Below are 25,338 nucleotides of genomic sequence, written 5' to 3' on the forward strand. Positions count from 1 at the left end.
ATAAACCCTCTTCTATACATCTGTGGGTACTTGTCCTCTGTCAGTCAAGTAATTCAGTGTATGAATATGACATTCAGATCTTTTAGAATTGGTCATGAATGAGAGCATACACGACCTGTTCCGTTTCCCTTGCTTAAAGGTCCCACAGTTCAATGCAAAATCTCTACCATGTCATGCTTGAAGTGAACTGTATTACAATGGCAAATCATGACTAGACTGGTTTAGCACATACTGTACATATATATATAGCCTATATATTTTTATAACGGTACATTACGATGAAGAATGCAGCTCTATTTCATGAAGATTTGAGTAAGCAACCTGCACCCCCCCCCCCCCCCACCATGACCTTTGACCCTTACCTTGGTGGCGTGGCGGCGATCGGGGCAGTCTGGGTGCTGGCACAGTACACACTTCTCCTCCTGGGCAGACTTTTCGTCTGAAAAAAGGAGGAGAGTGGTTGGTTACTCACTTATGCACGCGCACACAAACACACACACACACACACACGCGCAAACACAAACATAAACACACACACTGTAGGGTGACCAGAAGTCCCAGTTAAACCAGAACAGTCCCAATTTATGAGCGTCTGTCCCAACCCCCAACAAAGATACCGTTCAGATGCAATTTGTCCTGATAATCAGACTCAACATACCCCAATTTTTGATTCGCTGAAATAAACATTTTAAGCCTTGTCAAAATGTCTGCAGGCCAATCTATACTTTGTTATACAATACCTATAGAAAGAGCCACTCAGCAGAACTGAGGGTGCTGCAGGGTGTTTGGTACTCAGAAAAGACCTGCAGCGAGGGTTCCACGGGCAAGAAGTTCCACGGTAAGAAAACTCCTGACCATTTGTCATTTGCTTACATTTGTGAATACATGGTGGCACCCAATGAAATTATTGAGATTATATTGGAAAATGAAAAAGACAAAATATGAAAAACGACATGAACAGAAAAAAAAAGGCGATTCATCCGTCCATCTGTCCCATAAACCAACCAAGGGAAAACCAGGGAGAATGTGTTCTAGACCTAATCAAGCAGATGTGTGAGATGAGGGATGGATAGACGCATTTCAAACAGGAAGTCGGCCAACATTTGAGCGCTGTCATAATCCTTCAAACACAAATCATACAGAAGATGATACTTTTTTATTTCTTCCAAAAGTTTTCCCTCTGTTCATCAACACCAGTCAAAAAAGCAAAAATAATGAAGCGGATCAAAAAAAAAATGTATCCATGATATTCACAGCATTCCCTCTGACTGATTGTGAGACACAGTATGACAGTGTCCACGAGATAACAAAATTATTGTGTGTGACTTTGCGGGGGGAAATAAAGTGTCCAGGGGCACTCCAGTTGAAAAACGTCATTTTTATCAAGACTTCTTAAAAGTGTGGTGTGACGAAGAATAAATTATTACTGGGACGTGGGACAAATGTTCATAAAGTATTCAAAGTAATTTGAATTGAATTTACAGTGTTCAGGATATCAATGTAGCCAAGGCCTATGATGTTTTATTGCTAGGCTATAGGATATAGGCTACTGTAAGTCGAATTCCTTTTATTATTACATAGCGTGAGGCTAGCCTACACTTCTCGACAACCACCCCTCCCCTCCCCAGGGTGTCTGTCCCGATTTTATTCCCTCCTCGTGGGGTCGCACGCACGTACACACACCTCACGGCGGCTACAGAACAGCCGTCGTCACGTGCACCACCTCTTCAAATCCATGGAACTGAACTCACCAGCACTCACTTTGGCTCTCAGCTGAATCGCTATTAAAGCCACAGATACCAGGACAATTTAAAAGCGCAGCGATCGAAAATCCGTGGATACAGAGGCATGTACAGCCCGCGGCGTTAAATACGCCTCCATACTGCACATGTCGAGATTTCTCTCTCGTTTTGGCGGGAACATTTGAGATTTCACGGCCGGTTTTTCTCAGGTCATGTGATCTCGGCATTTGTGGAAAAAATGGCTGGGGACGGCACGGTCCCAGGCGCAGGCCGCAGGCTCTGCTAGCCACGGGAAGGGAGGGAATAACGCGGCGGTGCTGGCGGGTGTTTCACACGCGTCTAACACCATAATGTAGCGCACCTCTGTGACCTGGAGAGAGGGGAGAGTAAGGGCAGGCAGCTCTATGTGACTGGCACTGAGCAGGAGGAGCAGCAGCTCTGTGTGACTGGCACTGAGCAGGAGGAGCAGCAGCTCTGTGTGACTGGTACTGAGCAGGAGGAGCAGGGAGCAGCTCTATGTGACTGGCACTGAGCTGGAGGAGCAGGGAGCAGCTCTGTGTGACTGGCACTGAGCAGGAGGAGCAGCAGCTCTGTGTGACTGGCACTGAGCAGGGGGAGCAGGGAGCAGCTCTGTGTGACTGGCACTGAGCAGGAGGAGCAGGGAGCAGCTCTGTGTGACTGGCACTGAGTTGGAGGAGCAGCAGCTCTGTGTGACTGGCTGACCTGCTCCCTGGGTCCTGGGTACGAGAAGGGGAGGGAGGGAGGGAGAGAGAGAGAGAGAGAGAGAGAGAGAGAGAGAGAGAGAGAGAGAGAGAGAGAGAGAGAGAGAGAGAATGTGAGTCTGTATGTACGTGTGAAAGACAGATATTGAAAAGGAGAATGCATGTGTGTGTGGTGTGCGTGTGTGCGTGTGCTGTGAGAAAGACATTGAGAGAGAGAGAGAGAGATATTATAATCCAGATTGTACAGTTTTATTATAACTTGTAGCTATTCTCATAAATTTTTGCAAACCTACGCTTTGGCAATGCGAGCGGTCGCATTAGTCATGCCCACAGAGCACTGTGAACTGAACCGAGCTGAACTGCACTGAGAGAGGAACGGGGACGGGAGGAAACTGCAGGGCGAAGCCACGCTCGACACACGAGCCGAGAGAGAGGCCTTTACGACCGCAGAGGGAGACCGAAAGAACACTCGGAGGGAGGAAGAGAGAGCGAAGGAACAAAGAAAATAAAGAGAGGTCGAACGAGAACCACATGAATGACAGAGTGAGAAAGGAGACGAGTGGAGGAGAGCGGCTAAAATCGGTCAGATAAAAATAGAAGTGAAAGAGGGAGCAGAGAAGAGGAACAACAAGAAAATCTAAGAGGGAACAGCTCGATCTTTTTGCTTTTTGTTTCTTTGAGAGGTGAGGACTGGCTGTTCTCGCGACGCGGAGAGCGGCCTTCTGACCCCACGTCGACGGAAATCGCGACCGACCGAGCGGCGACCCTTTCCGCTCGACCGCGACCGAACCGCCGGGGCGACGCCGTGACGACGCAGACGCTCGGGTGCGCGGCGGGCGATCTGGTGGCCCGCTGAGGAGGAGAACAGAGGCCGTCCCAGCGCTCTCCGGGTTTCCAGACATCACGGGGCTCCTGGACTGCTGGGATTTTCCTATTCCTGTGGATCGGGGGGCCGGCAACCCCCCCCCCCCCCTCATTAAATAACGTCTCACTGACGCAACTCCACCAACAGGACAGGATCAATCCTTCAGTGTCGCTTCTCACAGACATAAAATCTCCTCTTCTCTCTGTGCAGACTGGTTCTACAACAGCTGCTATGATAACAGAACCAGCTGATGTTTATGGGGGTTTTCTAACACACAAAGTCTTAAAAACACACAGTGTTATAAAGCAGTGAACTACTAAACTACGTACGACACGTAACAATGTGTATAGGTAACATAACGGGGAATATTCATGCGAAAGCCAGCAAGAAACATTTTTCTACGCCCGGACTGAGGGAGGTTCGGAAAAATGGGCCTCTCTCTTTTTACAAGAGGCGGTTCCGGGCGGGCTGCTTCCCCTGCTGCTGTTCCCGTCAGTGATGGTCTGCAAGCCTTTACAAAAGCTCCTATCAACCCAGAACAGAGATAAGAGAGGAGAACAAAGATAAGTGTGTCAGAACGAGCGTCCCAAGCTCCCTGAAATTAAAACTTTTGATGTGTCCCTCCGGGTTCTGCGGCTGAAAAGCGGTTGAAAGGCAGGATCGGTCGCTAGGCTACACACACTGATAAGAAAACATTTTCCTTTCGGAAGAACGTCTTCCCAGATTCAGACAAAGCTGCCTTACGAGTGAGTAATCTTTTGCTCCAGGCGTAACCCCTGTTTGGGGACGCATCACTTGTGAAGGTAGAGTAAACTCAGACAGGGGCTGGTTTAGTGCAGCTGCAGGAGTTAACTCACAGGCAGGCTGGTTTAGTGGAGCTGCAGGAGTCAACTCACAGTCAGGCTGGTTTAGTGGAGCTGCAGGAGTTAACTCACAGACAGGCTGGTTTAGTGGAGCTGCAGGAGTTAACTCACAGGCAGGCTGGATTAGTGCAGCTGCAGGAGTTAACTCACAGTCAGGCTGGATCAGTGGAGCTGCAGGAGTTAACTCACAGACAGGCTGGTTCAGTGGAGCTGCAGGAGCTAACTCACAGACAGGCTGGTTTAGTGGAGCTGCAGGAGTTAACTCACAGACAAGGCTGGTTTAGTGGAGCTGCAGGAGTTAACTCACAGTCAGGCTGGTTTAGTGGAGCTGCAGGAGTTAACTCACAGTCAGGCTGGTTTAGTGGAGCTGCAGGAGTTAACTCACAGTCAGGCTGGTTTAGTGGAGCTGCAGGAGTTAACTCACAGTCAGGGGCTGGTTCAGCAGAGCTGCAGGAGTTAACTCACAGACAGGCCAGCGGCTGCTTCAGTGTGTGCTGTGATGTGAAGCGGGCTGTAATGACAGGGTGGTGTGGCGCAGGGTGTGTCCGGCAGCCTGACTCAGCCCTCTCCCTGTCTGTGGCTCTCTCCTTCTCATTTCATCGGTCTACTTCTTTCTCTCCCTCTCATTCCATCTCTTACTCACTCTCTCATAAGACTCTCTCTCTATCATTATGGCTCCCTCGCTCTCTATCTCTGTCTCCCTCTTTCTCTGCAGTACAGGCAGAGATTCCTCTTAGCACTGCTGATTGGATCAGAAGTATAAATACTATAAAACACAGCGGGCACTGCTAGCCGATGCTGATGGTAAAGACCCCACGCAGAGGGGCCAAACAGCACAGCATGTACAGCCCTTCTGTATACCATTCATAAACACTGCACAATAATGGACAACCCCCCAAAATACTATAAACACTGTATGCTGTACACACACAAATACCATACACACATGAATCAAACAAACAGTCCCAGTTCGCCATACTAAACAATGGACCGGTCACACACACACATAAACACAGACACAGACACATGCACAGGAACATGCACAGACATTAAGAATATGAGATGGTGCAATTGCTTTCTCAATGCAAATAAACCTCTGTGGAGAAACTGTAAAATAAACAGCCAACATAAACTAAAACCTCCATAGCTTCACAAAAGACAAAGAAATCAAATTCAGCTCAACTCAGCGCGCAGACCCTTTACTATAACAAACACACAATCGCTACGATAGGCTTCCCTGAGCTCTGACCAGCACGCCTTGGCCCCGCCCCTACACAACACCTGCCCACTCCAGGCATGCCCGCGCCCAACACCCCAACAAGCTCCGCCCCCACACGCAAGCACACCCGTTCAGCCTTTTCACTTCCTGTTTTTTCTCCCAGTACCCAATCGCCTGCTTCCCTCCGCAGCCGCTCTCCCTCCATCCCTGGGTCCCTCGGCCTCCTCCGGCCCTCGTTCAGTCAGAGAAAGGACGCCAAGCTCACGGTCGAACGCGCATTTTCGAGGAATGCGGAAAATGCCAGAGCCTGTGTTACATTTGGAGCGTGGTGCGTTTGGCGTGGGGCTCCAGGCCTGTGCTCTTCCTCTGCGTTTTAAACAGTTTTCCTTCTTCTGGTCGCCGTCATTGGCCTGCGCCACCCGACACACTCGCGCTGGTTGCAGTAACCCGCTGCCAGGCCAGGAGCGGCGTACACAACGGCTGCCATCTCCTCAGGGAGAAAGGACAGACGGGGGTGAAGCCATGCCAGGGGGCCGGGTGGTTCTGGGTCGTAAAGGACAGTGCCTGGGAGCTGTGGGGTTCTGAACTTAGCGCGTTTCAGGGCATTTGTTTGCGGTAAAGTGCTGGTGGCTTTTTCCGGCTGGCCCGGCTCTGGTATGGCCCTGGGGTTTTGGAGGCCCTAAACAACAATATTTCTGTGACCCCAAAGTGCTCCAATATAAATCACACCCGTCACTCAAACTCAAAGAGTGTGCCCAGGGATGGCTGTGGCCTGAAATGGCTGCATAGAGCGTTCCTGCCAGCGGCCGATTCTGGCCTCAGACTGTGTGGAAGGGAAATGTGCTGAGAGAGCTCACTTCCCTGAGCCAATTACAGCAGGCCTGGCTAGTTCAATTTCAGTAGGTGTGGCTAGTTCAATTTCAGTAGGCGTGGCTAGTTCAACTTCAGTAGGCGTGGCTAGTTCAATTTCAGTAGGTGTGGCTTGTTCAAATTCAGTAGGTGTGGCTAGTTCAAGTTCAATAGATGTGGCTTGTTCAAGTTTAATAGATGCATCTAGTTCAATTTCAGTAGATGTGTCCTGTTCAATTTCAGCAGACGTGGCTTGTTCAGTATGACGTACATGGAATCACCAGTGAAGGATATTTTTAAACTCTGACCCCTTATGACAGCTGTAGAAAATAATAACGGCAGATTCCTATAGCCTCAGGGTGGGCTCTTCCCACAATCAAGCAAATACATAACAATACCACAGCATTTTAATCCAGACCATCCCTAAATTATTCCACCTATAGACAACTGGTACACCAGTGTTTGGCAAAAAGTGATATATCTAAGAAAAGCCCATCTGAAATGCAATAGGATTAGGATATGCCAGCAATGAGAGACATACAGCAGTCTCTTTATTAATATTATTATGACAGGAGGTGACAAGGCCGGGGGAAAGTTCTCTCACTAGCTGAGCTCAGGCTAATAAGATGATGGGAATGCCGGTGTGGCTCATCGCACTGTTCTGGGAAATGGCAGGAGACACAGGAGGCTTGAGTGCAGCGACAGAGCACGCTCCAGAGGGAGGGGCGGGGAAACACCCCGTCAGGTTACCGCCATCACCCTCCTCCCACCCCTCGCCGCGGTCTCCCAGCCCCAGAGAGGCGGTTTCGACAGAGCAGGCCGCACCACAGGCAACTCATTCCCACAGACGAGTCCCTTTAAAATCCCTCACTATGATTTGCAGCTCCTCCGAAAACCGCCGCTTAATCCTCATATTGAGCTTCCACCGGAATGGCAGACTGGCAGACTGAAGCCATTTAATCAAAATGAAAGCCCTCATAAGCCAAATCTCTGATGACGGGGATAAGCACCGTTTCATAATAGATGAACAAAAGGTTAAACGGGTTTTTCAAATTAATGAAACAATTCACAACTCAACTCCTCCGTGATCATAAAACACACAACTGTAAAGATGAAAACGGGGATATGCAATGGAAGATATAAAACTCAAATATAGCCTGGCGACCAATCAAAAATCTATTCCTGGGTTTCAGGACCCCTTACGGAGAAATTCAGGACTGGTTTCGTGCAGTGAACTGATAATCTATGTTTAAAAAATGGGGATGGATGAGAACTCCCCATGAAAGAGAGACATGAAGGCTGACATCATACCGGGTGCCATCAACTGAACCCTCAGAAGCACTATGTCATAAGAGCTTCAATAAAAACCGTTAATACCACCGCTTCGGAACAATAAAAGCGCATCCCGAGCAGCCAGGTGCCTCCGTAACTGCGGTTGACACTCCCTTTTGCCAGTTAATGCTCAAAAGATACTGTTGTGCTGACCTCACTGGCTTTATCTAAATCCCCTCAGCCCCAGGCTGTTCCTCATAGCAGTAGAGGTAGCAACAGTCAAACATTCTTTATTTCCTTCCGTCCTGTTCCATTAAACGGTGTGCTATTTACAGCGCTCTTTACACACCAGTGCTTTTTACAGTGGTGAACCTGAGTCTTACTAAGGTTTGTCTCTTTGAACATTCTTGGTAAAGTTCTATTTTTTCAGTCTATATTACAGAGCATGTTTTCTCTGTTCTGTCAGCTAAGCTGAGGCACAGTAGCACACCATCTAATTCATGCCCACCCTTTAAATCTACCCTCAGCAACAGCAACTGACCAATCGCAACAAGCCACACCTCCTGCCCCACCCCCCACCCCTTCCCTCCCTTCCCCTCACCACCAACTATATAGTTTTTTGCCAACACAATTTTTCTCTCCCGTGTGAAATCAGTAACTTCACTTTTGAAGTTGTTACAGAGAAAACCACACCGCATATGAGAAAATCCTGGTGCGAAGGGCGCAATATAAATTGACTGACAGAGGAAAAAATTTGAAGTAAATCTTGTGTCCGCTCGAATGCTCCATAAGGTGGCAAAATTTATCTCCCTATCTGCCTGCCCCCCTTACCACAGAGGTCCTGGATGATGTCCAGGGAGGAGGCCCAGGTGAAGCGTTCCTGCCCAGGGTCGGTGAGGGACGCTGGGAGGGTCTCCAGTTCGTAGGCTCCCCGTTTCTTCCAGAGGAACATCCTTGCCAGCGTTTTCCCCGAGTCTCCCAATAAAAAACCTCTCCCCTCACGAGACTCAAACGCAATCCCTTCTTTCAGTCTCCTTTAAGCCAGCACAGATCCATCCAGTCTCTTCCTCTTCTTAACCTCCCCAGTGCTTGACACCTCCCAGCACAACCCAACATCCGCACCAAGGTACTCCTCGCATGACCCAGTCCAACATCGTTAGCCTTCGCTGATCCCGGTAGCCACAAAAACAGCTCATCCTCATCCAAATCACTCAGCACCTTCTTCAAACCAACTTCACAAAACCCCAGACCTCTACATCAACTTTGAGAAAATCGTTTCTTACAGGACCTGGCTTCTCACCCTCCCGATCCCAAGCCGGTGACACAGGACAGGCCGATACATCGATCCGATTTGAAAATGGGCTCAGACGCCTGTCTGGTCAGGGAATTCTGCTGTATTTTCAATTTGTCCTTTTTTCAACAGACCAACTCCCCTCTCTTCATTCCATGGTGACTCACAGTGTTCTTAAGTTCTCTCGCTTCCTCATCCTCTAATCCTTCTTTCCAGGAGGGGGAAGTACATCCCTCCCCCCCAACAAAAATGTACCATTCCACCAAAAATATTTATCCACTCGTACATATTAAATACTCTCCTCCGGTAAGGCTCTGCAAACTTTGGAAAGTTCTCTGGGTCTGCAAGAGTCCTGGTGCAGCTGCTGCAAGATCTACGGACTGTGGCGGGGGGGGGGGGGGGGGAGGCGATTCGGCCCACTCCACCAAACAAGCGCTGTATTCATGGGGAGGTGAGGTGCATGCTGGGACAGGTCGCTTGAGCCAATGGCGTTGGACCCGGGGGACACAAAGGTTCTTTTTAAAAACCCTCCTACGGAGATGGCGAGATTTCTTTATGTTTTTCGCAAAACTGTCAAAGCATGACATTTTTCTGCATAAATTTCTGCCTCGTGATGTACGAGGAGACTTATTTATCTTCATGAAAGAACAGACCCTGCAATAACAGACACATTAGCGACGGCCAAGTTCTAGGATTTAGGTACTGTGTCCCTTAGAGGGAAATTACACTGCCTTAAAGGGGGCCTGGAGGAAGGGGAGGGGGGGGTCAAAATAACAATTTCCATTTCCCCTACGAAAACCGAGAAGGGCTTAAAATCACGGACGGACGGCTAAGACTCGACGCTCCCGCGGCGCTGTTCCAACACCTTTCCAGCGCGGCGGGGCGCTAGCTCCGCTCCGGCGGCTGCAGGAACGCTAGGCGCTAGCTGGGAAGGAGCGGCCGGGCTGCGGTGATGTCACCGAGAGAGACTCGCGTCTAAATTTGGGAGAGGAGATTAGAGGGGCGAGCCGGGAGCCCGCCGGCTGGGCGCGCACATATGGAAGCGATCTGCCGCCGCGGCTGCGAACCAGAAGCTCCCTTCAGACGGAGAGGCCGGCCGGCCTGCCGCGTGGCCTGGGAACGGGGCCCCCCTCGTGGTTCGCCGACGGGCGTGGACGGAGGGAGAGGGGGGTAGAGGGATAGGAAGAGAGAGAGAGAGAGAGAGAGAGAGAAAGAGAGAGAGAGAAGGGGGTGAAGGAGAACAGGCTTCATCAACGGCTGCGGTTCTTTATGTAAACAAACTCCCACCTTTTTTAGTTTTCTTTTTCCCTCCAGTCTGGGATCAAATTGCATTCACCGCTATATCCTCTGCACCCGCATGCCAGTAACAGGGCGGCTGATTGGCAGGCACTGATTTTACATGCTACAGTCCACACCAGGGTTGGGGGGTCAATCTCTTTTCAATTCCAATGGTTCAGGATATGGATTCAAACTCAACTCATAAAATTAAAGATGCCAATAACGTTCTGTGCAGATGTTTAATTGAATGAATCAAAATTCCATTCATGTCCTGAATTGGCCCTGGTGCATACAACATTACAGGAGAGAGCAGCGCCGTTTCGAAGGGAGGCACGCGAGTCTTTCGTGGATGACGGTGCAGGACCTGTGGGTACCGAGCATAGCGTCAAACGTAATGGTATACCCGAAAACCCCAGCCAACCAGAACCTGCCCCACGGCTGCTGAGACTAGTCCGATCACACCCCGTCGCTGTGACCGAGACCGCAGGACCTGGACTGCGGCCGAGAGGACCTTAACCGCCTGAGTCACTCTGGAGCCCTAAACTCCCTCTATCGCACACTGGAGCCCTAAACTCCCTCTATCGCACACTGGAGCCCTAAACTCCCTCTATCGCACACTGGAGCCCTGAACTCCCTCTATCGCACACTGGAGCCCTAAACTCCCTCTATCGCACACTGGAGCCCTAAACTCCCTCTATCGCACACTGGAGCCCTAAACTCCCTCTATCGCACACTGGAGCCCTAAACTCCCTCTATCACACACTGGAGCCCTAAACTCCCTCTATCGCACACTGGAGCCCTAAACTCCCTCTATCGCACACTGGAGCCCTAAACTCCCTCTATCGCACACTGGAGCCCTGAACTCCCTCTATCGCACACTGGAGCCCTAAACTCCCTCTATCGCACACTGGAGCCCTAAACTCCCTCTATCGCACACTGGAGCCCTAAACTCCCTCTATCGCACACTGGAGCCCTAAACTCCCTCTATCGCACACTGGAGCCCTAAACTCCCTCTATCGCACACTGGAGCCCCGAACTCCCTCTATCGCACACTGGAGCCCTAAACTCCCTCTATCGCACACTGGAGCCCTAAACTCCCTCCATCGCACACTGGAGCCCCAAACTCCCTCCATCGCACACTGGAGCCCCAAACTCCCTCTATCGCACACTGGAGCCCTAAACTCCCTCTATCGCACACTGGAGCCCTAAACTCCCTCTATCGCACACTGGAGCCCCGAACTCCCTCTATCGCACACTGGAGCCCTAAACTCCCTCTATCACACACTGGAGCCCTAAACTCCCTCCATCGCACACTGGAGCCCTAAACTCCTCTATCGCACACTGGAGCCCCAAACTCCCTCTATCGCACACTGGAGCCCTAAACTCCCTCTATCGCACACTGGAGCCCCAAACTCCCTCTATCGCACACTGGAGCCCTAAACTCCCTCTATCGCACACTGGAGCCCTAAACTCCCTCTATCGCACACTGGAGCCCTAAACTCCCTCTATCGCACACTGGAGCCCTAAACTCGCTCTATCGCACACTGGAGCCCCAAACTCCTCTATCGCACACTGGAGCCCTGAACTCCTCTATCGCACATGGAGCCCTGAACTCCCTCTATCGCACACTGGAGCCCTAAACCCCTCTATCGCACACTGGAGCCCTAAACTCCCTCTATCGCACACTGGAGCCCCGAACTCCTCTATCGCACACTGGAGCCCCGAACTCCTCTATCGCACACTGGAGCCCTAACTCCTCTATCGCACATGGAGCCCTGAACTCCTCTATCGCACACTGGAGCCCTGAACTCCTCTATCGCACACTGGAGCCCTAAACTCCTCTATCGCACACTGGAGCCCTAAACTTCCTCTATCGCACATGGAGCCCTAAACTCCCTCTATCGCACACTGGAGCCCTAAACTCCCTCTATCCACACTGGAGCCTAAACTCCCTCTATCGCACACTGGAGCCCTAAACTCCCTCTATCGCACACTGGAGCCCTGAACTCCCTCTATCGCACACTGGAGCCCTAAACTCCCTCTATCGCACACTGGGCCCCAAACTCCTTCTATCGCACACTGGAGCCCTAAACTCCCTCTATCGCACACTGGAGCCCTAAACTCCCTCTATCGCACACTGGAGCCCTAAACTCCCTCTATCGCACACTGGAGCCCTAAACTCCCTCTATCGCACACTGGAGCCCTAAACTCCCTCTATCGCACACTGGAGCCCTAAACTCCCTCTATCGCACACTGGAGCCCTAAACTCCCTCTATCGCACACTGGAGCCCTAAACTCCCTCTATCACACACTGGAGCCCTAAACTCCCTCTATCACACACTGGAGCCCTAAACTCCCTCTATTGCACACTGGAGCCCTAAACTCCCTCTATCGCACACTGGAGCCCTAAACTCCCTCTATCGCACACTGGAGCCCTAAACTCCCTCTATCGCACACTGGAGCCCTAAACTCCCTCTATCGCACACTGGAGCCCCAAACTCCCTCTATCGCACACTGGAGCCCTAAACTCCCTCTATCGTACACTGGAGCCCTGAACTCCCTCCATCGCACACTGGAGCCCTAAACTCCCTCTATCACACACTGGAGCCCTAAACTCCCTCTATCGCACACTGGAGCCCTAAACTCCCTCTATCGCACACTGGAGCCCTGAACTCCCTCTATCGCACACTGGAGCCCTGAACTCCCTCTATCGCACACTGGAGCCCTAAACTCCCTCTATCGCACACTGGAGCCCTGAACTCCCTCTATCGCACACTGGAGCCCTGAACTCCCACCATCCCACTCTACAGCTGTGTGAGTGGGGAGGGACGGGTCTCCGTGAAAGTGTGGGAATTCATTCCGCCAACTCGAGAGCAGAATGCCGCCATTCTCCACGATGGAGGAGCAGATCGCGGCCCATCGCAGACACCCTGACGCAGGCCTCGGGGACAGGGCCTCTCCCACACGTCTCTGTAGCGCTGCTCACGGAGAGTTCCCAGGCTCTCACAGTCAGCAAAGAATGAGCCTTTGAGGGCTCTTACCAGCAACTTCTGTTTCAGTGCTGAAGGGAGGACAGCAATGTGTGAGAGAGTGAGTGAGTGTGTGCGTGTGTGTGTGTGTGTGCATGTGTATGGGTGTGTGTTTCCCTGTTTGTGGGAGCCTGAGCGAGCGATCTGGGGGTGGGGTGCGGTGGCGGGGGGGTGGTGTGAATAAAGTGCCTGTGAGTGTCAGGGAACAGAAGGACTGCAGATAGAGGTCTGAAGAATATTCACTGCAGCCCAGCTTCACGCAGAGTTCTGAGCATGCTCACTGGAGCCAGTGGTCTGAGCATGCTCACTGTGGCCAAGTTAGGCCATTTAGAATAGGGTGGTGGAGGTGGGGCAAGCAGATTACAAAGATCCCTACATCCACCCGCCCCATTATGTAATCTATGTTTTACTCGCAACTGGCTTTAATTAAATTTCTGTGAGAATTCTTAAATTCTTCCATATTTGGTCACTGAAAATAAGCTCATTCACTCATGGCCTAAAATAATAGAAGGGGATCGGTTTGAGATATGATCCAACATTTTTCATTGATTATTCAAATGAAAGAACTTCAATGAAAGATAAAAAAAACCTGACAAACCCTTCCAGGATTATATGAAGGCTCAGACTCAGTTCGTGTACGGTCTTGTTTTTATTGGAGGTTCAACCGGTGGCTTTGCGCTGAACACCTGCTCCAAGTCCCACAACTATTTCAAACAATAATAACCTCACTAAACAATGGCGTTTCTTCCCCTGAAGAATTCACAAAAAAAAAAAGAAATGAGAAATCGCACCACGTTGACGCCAAGCCGCCATCACCCTCACACCTGCACACGTCCCAGAGGAGAACCGCCAACCCTGAAATCGAGCCGTTACAAAACCCATTTTACAAAAATATGGGCTCCAGTTGGTCTCATCTGCGCTCTCCGGAACTTCCGTAGGGACTGGAGCTTATGGACTACGGCTCATTTGCATAATTGTGTGGCTCAAATTACGAACCAAAAAAGAGCCTTTATCGGCCTGTCAATTAAAAATAAATGAGCCAATCAGATATCACAGCAGCAAAACAAAATAACAGGAATTTCTGCTCATTAGCTCGTTATGCTAATGCAAACCAAACAGATACCCACAGAGGTAGCAGAATCTCATAATACTTAGCATGTAGCGTCCGTCATATTTTACCATCAAATCTAAAACAGGGAAACCATGGTGTCCTCCCTCTGGTCTAGATCAATCTCCACCCACTGCAAATACCAACTGACTGCTGCCAACACTCTTGCCTCTCATACATAAAATATATTTTGGACTTCTGGGTAAACGGCAGTTTTTCAAATTGGTGGCTTCTGACAGGACGTGTCAGACATGCAGCCTGAAGTCAGAATTCCCAGGACCCTCGATTCCGACGGAAAAAACTTTCCGTCCCTTTCCCTCCTTTTAAATTTATTCTGCAGATGTTAGAAACTAGACAGACGCTCGGTAATAAATGGTGCTCTGGAAAAGAACTTGATAATCCACCTGATTTTTTTGCCATTTTGCTTTATTCACCCAACAGAGAGAACACAAGCCATCGACCTTGATTGAGCGTTTATTCCATTACCGATTTGTACGAGATCAATAAGACAACAAGGATGGGGGGGCAGCCTTGTGTGGGTTATCAGGTTTTTACCTCGATAGCAGCAGTGCTGCAGCAAAATACTCATATTCACATTCAGAAAAGAAGCGTTTTACCATTCGTATGTTAAAAACTGGTAAGCATTGCTGAACATGTGAATCACCCTGGTGCTCTCGCACGCGAAAGGGAAGTGTTCCATGCCACAGTCGAGTAACCGTCAGACGTGTATTTAAAATGTCTGTCTTCCAGGCCCAAGACAGAGGAAAATTAAACAGTACGATCAGATCCAGCTTGGTGAGAAGCACTGATTTGGAGAATCCGGTAATTGGAACCTCATTGCCGAAATTGCACAGCGCGGCATTACCTCCAAAGGGCCAATGACACCCTACGCTCTCTCCTCTTCGTGCTGCACAGAAATTAAAACGCTTTACGCTCCGAAGATACAATTATTGTGGGAGAGGGCTAGAATGTTCATAAACAGCTATTTGGGTGGTGAGTGTTTGGTGGTGGTGGTGGTGCTGCTGCTGCTGGGTGGGGTTGTGGCAGGACAGGATGAAATAGGCCTCTTCCTGGGACAGAAACTCAGAAGCTGAAAGAAGACGCGAGCAAGTGACCGCGAAGAAGAGGGGCCTTCTAATTTTCCTCCCAGGGTTCCCTTGAGAGTAAACTGTGATGTGATTGGAGAGGGGGCGTGGTGTCCCTCCTGGCCCGGCTCAGGCCGAGAGCCAATGAGCAATGAGAAAGTGTGACGTGACGACGACGCAGCGGTGCTTGCGGTTGAACAGGAAAACAAACTGTACATACACGCGGGCGCCTGCATTTTCAACAAGCCATTTGATTCCTAAGGGGTTAAATCTGAGTAGGGCTGTGTTTCTTGAGCCTGAGTTACCCCGATTCCACATGACGATGAGCCCTGACACAGAACGTTTAGTGTTAAGTGGTGTTCCCAATCATGAACAGCAGTCGCTACATCAGGAATTTGAACCCACAACCTCCAGGTCACAAGATCAGAGACTTTGTCATTACTCGAAGTTCAATGCCCTCAAATATGGCCGATACTTAAACCATTGAGTTAATATGGGAACAACTAAACCAAATAGATTTATTTTCGCTTAAGTCACAGTTCACAGTCTCCCTAACACTGAGAGTAATCTAGCTTTGCACATTCTCCCTAACACTGAGAGTAATCTAGCTTTGCACATTCTCCCTAACACTGAGAGTAATGTAGCCTCGCACATTCACCCTAACACTGAGAGTAATGTAGCCTCGCACATTCACCCAACCTGAGAGTAGTAGCTCACATCACCCAACACTGAGAGTAGGGTAGCCTCGCACATTCACCCTAACACTGAGAGTAGTGTAGCCTCGCACATTCACCCTAACACTGAGAGTAATGTAGCCTCGCACATTCACCCTAACACTGAGAGTAATGTAGCCTCGCACATTCACCCTAACACTGAGAGTAATGTAGCCTCGCACATTCACCCTAACACTGAGAGTAGGGTAGCCTTGCACATTCACCCTAACACTGAGAGTAATGTAGCCTTGCACATTCTCCCTAACACTGAGAGTAATGTAGCCTTGCACATTCTCCCTAACACTGAGAGTAATGTAGCCTTGCACATTCACCCTAACACTGAGAGTAATGTAGCCTTGCACATTCACCCTAACACTGAGAGTAATGTAGCCTTGCACATTCTCCCTAACACTGAGAGTAATGTAGCCTTGCACATTCACCCTAACACTGAGAGTAATGTAGCCTTGCACATTCACCCTAACACTGAGAGTAATGTAGCCTCGCACATTCACCCTAACACTGAGAGTAATGTAGCCTCGCACATTCACCCTAACACTGAGAGTAGGGTAGCCTTGCACATTCACCCTAACACTGAGAGTAATGTAGCCTTGCACATTCTCCCTAACACTGAGAGTAATGTAGCCTTGCACATTCTCCCTAACACTGAGAGTAATGTAGCCTTGCACATTCACCCTAACACTGAGAGTAATGTAGCCTTGCACATTCACCCTAACACTGAGAGTAGTGTAGCCTTGAACATTCACCCTATCACTGAGAGTAGTGCAGCCTTAACTGTGAGGGGAGTGTAGGCAGGCATTAAATGGAGAGAAGTGAGAGTGAGCACGTGAGGGGGAGAGAACAGCATCTGCCCACACGCACATGCGTCACACCGTCAGTCACTTCATCTGCGCACGCGACACGGCAGGAAGCGACCCGTGCTTTCACGTGACGGGGTCGAGGAGCGGGCTCATGTCACTGCTGTTCTCGCGTGCCGTGCGCGCACGCCATGACAAGCTTCAGATTTTTCCTACACATATCATTTCTGAGAGCGGGCCACAGCGTCTCCTCTGAAGTTACGGTCCCCAGACCTTAACTGTGTGATTAACGTCTTCTTTTCAAAAATAAGAAATAAAATGGGTCAGACTGGAATTCCAGGCATACAGCAGTTGCTAATCTAAAGGTGAAAAGGGCTAAGAGGGCTGTGGCCCTTGGGGAAAGGAATTCCTCACTGATTTACTCCCATCATGCACCTATAACCATTGACTAAAGACAGGGAACCTACATTACTCTGGCCTGGTCCAGAAATACTCAAATCTGGCCCTGAAGCCAGCATACTGTTGATTTTCTTTTTCTATCTGATACTTAATTCACTAATATCGCTGATTGGCCAGAGATCCCACTCATATCATGGTACCCTAGGTCTAATCAGGTCACTGATTGGAGGAGAGACATGAAAAGCAGCCTTGAGGGCCAGATCTGACTGTCCCTGGCCTAGCTTATACCTTGCCTGAGCACAAAATAACAATACATTCCATTTGTTGATTTAATGTCACCATGCTGAAATTACTGCTTGTCCTTGACAGAAACCTTAAGGATTGCTAAATATCTGAGATTGAAGCCACAAGTACTCAGAGCTTATGCTCTGATTTCACAATGAAGGCCAAATTCATTGACCTAATTCATAACTAATGTGTCACAAAAAAAAGAAAAAAAAAAGATCCATTTTGTCAAGTGGCTTTGTTTTTGCAGGCACCAACAGGGGAATCACAGCCACTTTTACAGCACACTTCTTTTATATTGCCCCAGTTCACAGCTGCTATGTCTCTCCACTGGGGCAAATCAGGGTACGTTGCAAGCTCAAGTGTACAACAGATGTCCAACCTGGGATGTGAACCCAGAGACCTTAGAGTTTCACCGACCCCAGGAATCGGGCACTCTGACAGAGTGTACAACCGTCATAAAAATGCTGGCCACAACTGGGAACAGGCGCACGCACACACACACACACACACACCTCATACATACATGCACACACAAATGATATACATGCTACATACATGCACACACAAACACATCACATTAAGAAAAACAGAGTCCTCGCACAACTACACAGGTACAGAAATTGTACACACACGTGCAGGAGTACAGACATCCATCACAAACATATACACACATGACAACATTACATTACATTACAGGCATTTAGCAGACGCTCTTATCCAGAGCGACTTACACAACTTTTTACATACCATTTTACATTGTATCCATTTATACAGCTGGATATATATACTGAAGCAATGCAGGTTAAGTACCTTGCTCAAGGGTACAACGGCAGTGTCCTTACCCGGGAATCGAACCGGCGACCTTTCGGTTACAAGCCCAGTTCCTTACCCACTGTGCCACACTCCGTCCTCCGACATACCACCAACAGACAGACACACACATATATATATCTACATACATACATGTATGTAAATAGACCACATACAAACACACATAGAAGAAAGACTGAAGGTTCATGCTTATGGATGACACAGGTCAAAGGTCAGAGTTCAGATAACTAATTCAACCCCACAACCCGTCATGACGACCTGGCTTGTTTTGTCTCTCATCGGCATTCTATTTTGCTAACTGTGACAGGCTGTGAATTCTAAACTTCACACTCGGAGCAACTGTAAACACGTGCCGCCTGGGCGCGGACAAGACCGGGAGAATTATGGGACCCGGAGACACTGAGCATGACGGTGTCCTTGGTAACGCAGGGCATTCTCATGTTTCACGGTGTTCCGTTGTGCCACAGTGTCATAGAGAAGGGGAGAACACGTCGGGGTGTGACAGAGGGACGGCTCAGTGAAGCTGGCTACTAAGAAAGACCAAAGCACTGGACAGCTTCTGCTCATCTACGGTTCTTCCCCCATATTACGGGTTTTAATAGGTGTTTATGGGTATGGGTATTTTTGAGTCGTGACATGTCACCAGGGGGGAGCACATTCAGAACGCCGTCACAGAAATGCACGGCTATTCCTTCTGTAAAACATGTTTCATGGGCCCTTTTAAATAGTCTACCAATACTGTAACAGCGAAATGAATCAACAGGGCGGGAAACACCCCTTCCGTGAGCAGAACAGCACCGAAATCCCTAAAGTAGCCTAATTAAAATGGAAATTTATAGCACAATACTGACTTTCCATGACTGCGTGTGGAATGGCCTGTAATAACGAAAGCTTAAACGACAAAAATGTTTTTTTTCTCAAGCCTTTTCACATTTCAAAAGGAGGTCTTTGAAATTTAGGTCCTAAATTGCAGTCAGGTACCAAGATACAAAGCCTCTTTAGCTGCACACAGACGCAAACAGTGAACTTTTCCACGGACAAAGAGATAAGGAAGAGTATCCTAAGGCAGTTACAGGACACAGAGCCAAATCGCTTTGATGGATATCAAACCAGATCCAGGAACAGAAACAGTCTGTCAAACAGACCACATCACAGAATCCCAATGGAAACACTGTTCCAAGGGGTGCTCGACCTCCCATACCATCCCAGTGGAAACAAAAGCATGCAGTCAAAGGTACCTACCTTTCCCCGACCTTATTTTTTTGGGGATAAAAAAGAAGAATAAATGAAAGGGTTGCACAATCGTCCAGTTGGGTTACAGGAAGCGACATTAAAGGAAAAGGAGAGCGTACCAAAAACAAACAAAAAAAGACATGAAAGGGATGAAAGAAATGAAAACAGAAAGAAATGTGTAACAATGGGACGATGACCCCCGAGAGGACTTTAAAAACATGCAGGGAGACCCTGCGGGCAGGCAGACAGCCAGGGCATCTGGCCCGGGATTAAGCCGGTGTGTTTAAGAGAGCTTAGGCCTCCAGCCCGTCCTCCAGGCCCGGATTACAGGCTTCCAAATGCACACCACCCCGCGTCAGTCAGAGACCGAATAATCTGCATGCTTGCAGGACAGGCGCCGGAGCCTCGACAAAGGCCACGTCATGCTACGGGGCGAGGGAGAGAGGTACCGTCACAGGTCTAACGGTGCAAACAACGTTCCCACCAACAAAGATACACACACACACACACACAAATATACACACGTGTACACGTATGTGTGCACGCATCCTTCGGGATCTGTGTGCTTGTTTTGTTTATGGGATCAAAGTCAAAATGGAAAAACGCGGAACTTGAATTCAGCACGTCGATTAACACTGCTGCCACATCGACCCATTTTTCCCAGGTCAATATTACAATGATATTAAGGTTTTAAGGCGCTTACAACGGCTACAATTTCAAATGCAGCACCCGTCTTTTTTTGTAGTTTTTTCCTGTTTGAGAAATAAAGAATCCTGCGTTAATTCAACCTCTGTAGCAGGATGACTTCGAAAACTTTGCTGTGTTGTCATAATCACTGTTGTGGAAGTAAACATGCTTTACTTCAATAACACAGCCTACCACAACCTAAATTATCATGCCTTTTAGAGGCTAGATTTTATGACCTCACTTTTCCACACCTGAAATGACGTCAGTGGTTTGTGTTATACACATCAGTAGTAAGGGATTTTCATTTAAAAATAAAAGGTCCACACAAGAAGGTGAATTTAGAGAAAACATATAGAAATCTCATATGATAATTAGGAAATGTGAAATCAGAGAAAGTAAAGAATTTCAAACTATGGAAAAATAAAATGGAATTCAGGGGGGGGGAAGGATTTTGTAGGACCCTGGAGATGACAGATAGGCCTACATACAGTTACCAATGACTTGAATCACCTAAGTGCAGATTCACTTCCAAAAACACCCATATTGTTGAGTCAGAGTTAACAATGGAAACTTGCTGAAGCATTCAGTTTTCTTACTGCTTTTTTTTAAACAAGTTAGCACAAGTAATCCAAGACATTACTTCTTTCTTTTCTGAGCAGTTTTCCAGAACTGGTCTGAAAGCAGACGTGCTGACGTTGACGGTTTAGTGCTCTGTGTTCCCCTGCTTTTGACCACGCTCGAGAGAGGTGGCCATTTTCTGTCAGCCTGGTGCCCTCTGTTCCATTTTGTGCCTGAAGAAAGCAGGCCAGGGCAGCGTGGTATGACTGGCCGCAACTGCCAATCTGGGAGACAGAGGTTCGCAGGCAGTAGAGGCAGATTACAGTTCTCTGAGTATAGCAGTTGGTTAACACAGCACCAGTTTTATATCTGGAGCGCTTCTGCTCTCTGTTCTTAGCCAGGTCTATGTCACTGTTGCTAATAACTCAGGTACATGCACTTATGATCTCTCATATTATACGTCTCTCTGGATAAGAGCATCTGCTAATGGAACGCAAGGTACCGTAAAAGCCATGATTAAGGGCGATCTGGAGATGATGTCAGCGATATCATCTGCTTCACACTCAAATAGCTCAAAAAGTGAGAGTCAGGCTTCAGCTCATTACAAAAAAATTTTAAGTCTTAAAGTCTCTGTAAGTTTATGTGAGAATGACAGTATGAGACCAATACATCCAATGAGCCAATAATATGCTCAATGTCTCTGGGGCCACTAGCAGGCTATTTTGCTTCATTTCTGAAAATGTTCTCCTGCCATCAGGTGTCAAAGAGTACAATTAAGCTCTTTATGCACATGTGCTTATGGCCAACCCAAATCCTTTGTCTCTGGTAGAGAAATTGAGGATCCGAAAATTTGTACTTCCTCCTGATTAATCAGGAAAATCACATCCCTGGAAATAGGCCAAAGTATTTAGAAGGGAACCCAGTAAAAAGAAATTAGGCTTAATTCTTCTAGAAGCAGAAAATCTGGTTAGGAAACTAATAGCCTATGTGGTTACTTTAATGTTACAGGCTACAGCTCAGTAAACAGTAAACTGAAGCAGTATCAATAACAGATAAATTAATAAATAGCCTATATCATGATGAAAACAAAGAATTTCAACTAATTTGATCACAGCTTATTGCAGACCTTGACTGCAATGCTTGTGAATAAAGGGTTAGCGATCTGATAAACTGAATAAACTCTTATTAGGCATAGCCTGTTCCATGATGGCTGCAGTAAGTCTTAAAAGGCATTCAAATTTATTGAGAAAATAAAATGTCAGGTACTCTTATTTAACTCCAAGTTCTCTCCAATGCAGACGACTCTGAGTGCTTCTGGCAGGTATAATCCCATAATAGAATGTCTGAACAGTCTGGTTATGCATGTTTGCACCAGGTGCTGTCACATAAATTGTATGTTAATATTAGATTACAGAAAACAAATTCCTAAGGTCCAAATTTATGTAATAGAGATGGTGGCGCAAAGAAAACAGGTCTGAAGGACCATAAATATCGAGCACAGAAGAGGGCAAGCATCCAGGGCACCTAAGTGTTTGGGACTTGGACGTTAGTGCACTGATTTACGAGATGGATAAATCTGCACCATCATTCAGGTAAAGAGCCATTTTGGTGAAACAGGGAATTATGATCAAACTTGGCAACAGAGAGCACAAACAGTACCGCTCCTTAATTGGCACTGAGCCCCGCCATAAGAGGAGATGTCCACCAATGGACAGATCTTATACTCTTCCGCTAGAGAAATGAGCACTTTCTGTGTGTAACATCAACACTGTATGTGTAAGTGTTTCCAAGTACCCATTACAGAATCCATATACAGGCCTACTGGAAATCCCATCTTATCTCAGGGCTCCTGGAAAAACCATCAACTTTGTAATATCACTGATTTTGGTAAGTTAAGCCAGCTTTGACTTTGGAATATAAAAACAATGCCAATTCCAGGCAAAAAGTTTTTTCGTTGACAATACCAAAACGGCAATAGCAGGAAAGCACAATAGCATGATTAAGTTCTATTCACTGACCGTACAAAATAGAAACACAGCAATAAGCAGAAAGCAGACTAAGTTACAGGAGTACTTATGCATTATAATAAAGCTAAAACTGGAGGGGTTTCCTTGCCTTTTCCTCCGCCTCTTTAGCTGTGACAGTTGCAAAAGTCTAATTTCATTTTAAGAGGTATATTTGCTTCTAAACACCACAAGGGTATAGGGATAATGTTCTGTTAGGCTAATCAGTGATCTTAATTTCTAACCTGCTGGACAGATCAAATGGCTCAGTAGATTATCCAGGGAGGTTTATATACAGTACTTACATAAATCACTTCACTCCTTTAACAAAATCCCTAACTGACACTTTAACGCCATTTACGAATGCAGAGTTTTCATCCAAACTTGTTGGGGACCATTGCAGTAAAGCACCCCATCGAATCACGTAGCCTACCTATTTTGTTGGCCATTTTTGTTTTTCAGCCATCTTGGAGGCCCAGCACAGACAGAACTGGGCAAACTCAGCAGTGTAATCTAGTTATTAAAACCCAATTCGTTGAATATCAGGCTCAATTGACCCTGCATCAGTGAAACTTATAATTATGCGCATGCCAGAGCCTGGAGAGCAAAAGTGTGTTGAAGATGCCACCGTACCCAGTGAGCTGAGTCAGACATCTTGTCCATCATAGTGCTTGACCCCTTCATTGCTGCTTGCAGATATATTTATTCATTTATTCTTCATGATTCATCAATATGAACAATGGACACAAAAACATGGCATTATGGCTGATATTATTACTATTAATATTATTGATAATAATGTTATCACATGATACTGAAGGTGGACTGATGTCATCTACGGTTCCCACATTGAAAGCTCAATTCATTCTGATACATCGGCTCTGTGCAGGCAACTGTCTCAGCTCAACCCTTTTCAACATAGTTCATCGATAAATTTAATATCTTCAGTGGGGCTCAGAAAATAAATCAGTCACTGGAGAGTAATTTGTTTGTGTGAAGAAATTTTTGAATTTCAAAGTAGGCTATAGTACAAAATAATATCATTTGATCAAGGGGAATTAGTAGTTTTGAGTGGACTTAGTTCAGAGGAGAAATTTGCTTTTTGGCACCAGAGGCTTACTAAACTACAATATCCCAAGTACACCGAGTTTGCAAGCTTTGGAGAATGGCAATCCCTGGTCCCCTGGTCTAAGCAGAAGAATTACAAGAAATATGCTAATCCATTATATTCAGGGTCATGCATCCTTCACAATCAAGTTATAGCCTACATGGTGTGTGTCTTTCATGCAATAATTTCCATGTATGTGCAGCTACCTTCACACTCTCCCACCAAAATTTCAAGCTTCATACATTAGTTGACATGCATTCCTGTCTTTATTAGCCCATTTGTATTACTAAAGATTGTATAAATTGCCTAATTTAAACGAAGCATGGCAAAGGAAGCGCATTACTTACTCAGCCGCAAGCGGAGTCCAAGCCAGCTCTTCTGTGGTGACCTTTGCAGAACCGAGTTCATACTCCACTTGTTCGGAACCATCAACGCATAGGTTCGTTTGTCTCCCTCGAGTTCGCGAAGAACTCCAGAAAAGTTGACGGTTGCAGGGAACGTCAGGGTCAACAGCGGTCAACATCAGTCACTGACATTACTTTGTTGATCCAGTTTCTCCAAGTCGTTTTTTGGACTCATTAAAACCTTGTTTTCCTTATGAACCCCAACAGCCGGCGATATAATCTAACGTCCAATTACATCCAGCTACTAATCCAAAATCTATACAAATGGTTCTCCTGAAAACATCGACCTTTCCTCCTTTTTGTAATAAAGTCGATTGTAATACGTTATAAAAACACGCCAGGTACGCAACCATCTAACAGTTTCGCCTTCCAGGGAAAACTTGGATCAGAATGATAGATAACACAGCTATCCAACCGTGGCTTTCCGAGACTGGAGTTAATTATAATTTGTTGGTTTGTTACGATCGTCCCTCGTCATCTTCATAACAAAATAGTTTTTTTCCAAAAGCGAAAAAGCACTAGGATCCATTCATTTACTTGAGTCTATGTTTGGAAAATATATGGTAAATGGCACACAGTAAACATAAAACAACTTACTGCCGTGGGAGACCAGAGACCCCGCGAGCTCTCCTTTAGATCGCAATAACCTGTTGATGCATGAAATGAGCTTTGTGCATTCCCTACGTCTTTCAGAATCGTGTGCACGCCGCTCGCTTCTGTAGAGCCGTTTCCTTTCAGGAGGATGTCCTTCCCTGTTTTCTTCGCAAGGCGAGATCATTCATTCCCCCCCCCCTCCTAGTTCGAACCAGTCAACTCTTGGCGAGTGGATCCTTGTTTCAGCTTCGAACCGAACTTAATGCGATTGCAAGTTATCCCCTGCCTCACAGTCTAGTCATCCCGCCTCCGCTCCATCGATTTTTTTTTTCATTCGCGTTTTACATTCATTCAGTCAGCCTTTTTGTCAGATATTTTTTCC

The 25,338-nt window shown here is 47.4% G+C and overlaps 1 protein-coding gene across 3 annotated transcripts in view; it reads right to left on the reverse strand.

Moving 5' to 3' along the window:
- plekhg5b (pleckstrin homology domain containing, family G (with RhoGef domain) member 5b) overlaps positions 1-25,338 on the reverse strand; it is an 82,563-nt gene extending 57,225 nt beyond the window's left edge. Inside the window, exons 1-2 of one of the 3 annotated variants that reach the window (XM_064299235.1) lie at positions 24,306-25,336; positions 363-439 (exon numbers count right to left, since the gene is read on the reverse strand). In XM_064299235.1, coding sequence (XP_064155305.1) covers positions 363-439; positions 24,306-24,387 — 159 coding nt within the window. In that variant the 5' untranslated portion in view covers positions 24,388-25,336. Of the gene's footprint in view, positions 1-362; positions 440-8,363; positions 9,136-24,305 lie in introns of those variants that run through there. The other 2 variants (XM_064299234.1, XM_064299237.1) reach the window with 2 other exon arrangements.

This window comes from Anguilla rostrata, chromosome 11, assembly GCF_018555375.3.
Source record: "Anguilla rostrata isolate EN2019 chromosome 11, ASM1855537v3, whole genome shotgun sequence".
NCBI lineage: Eukaryota > Metazoa > Chordata > Actinopteri > Anguilliformes > Anguillidae > Anguilla > Anguilla rostrata.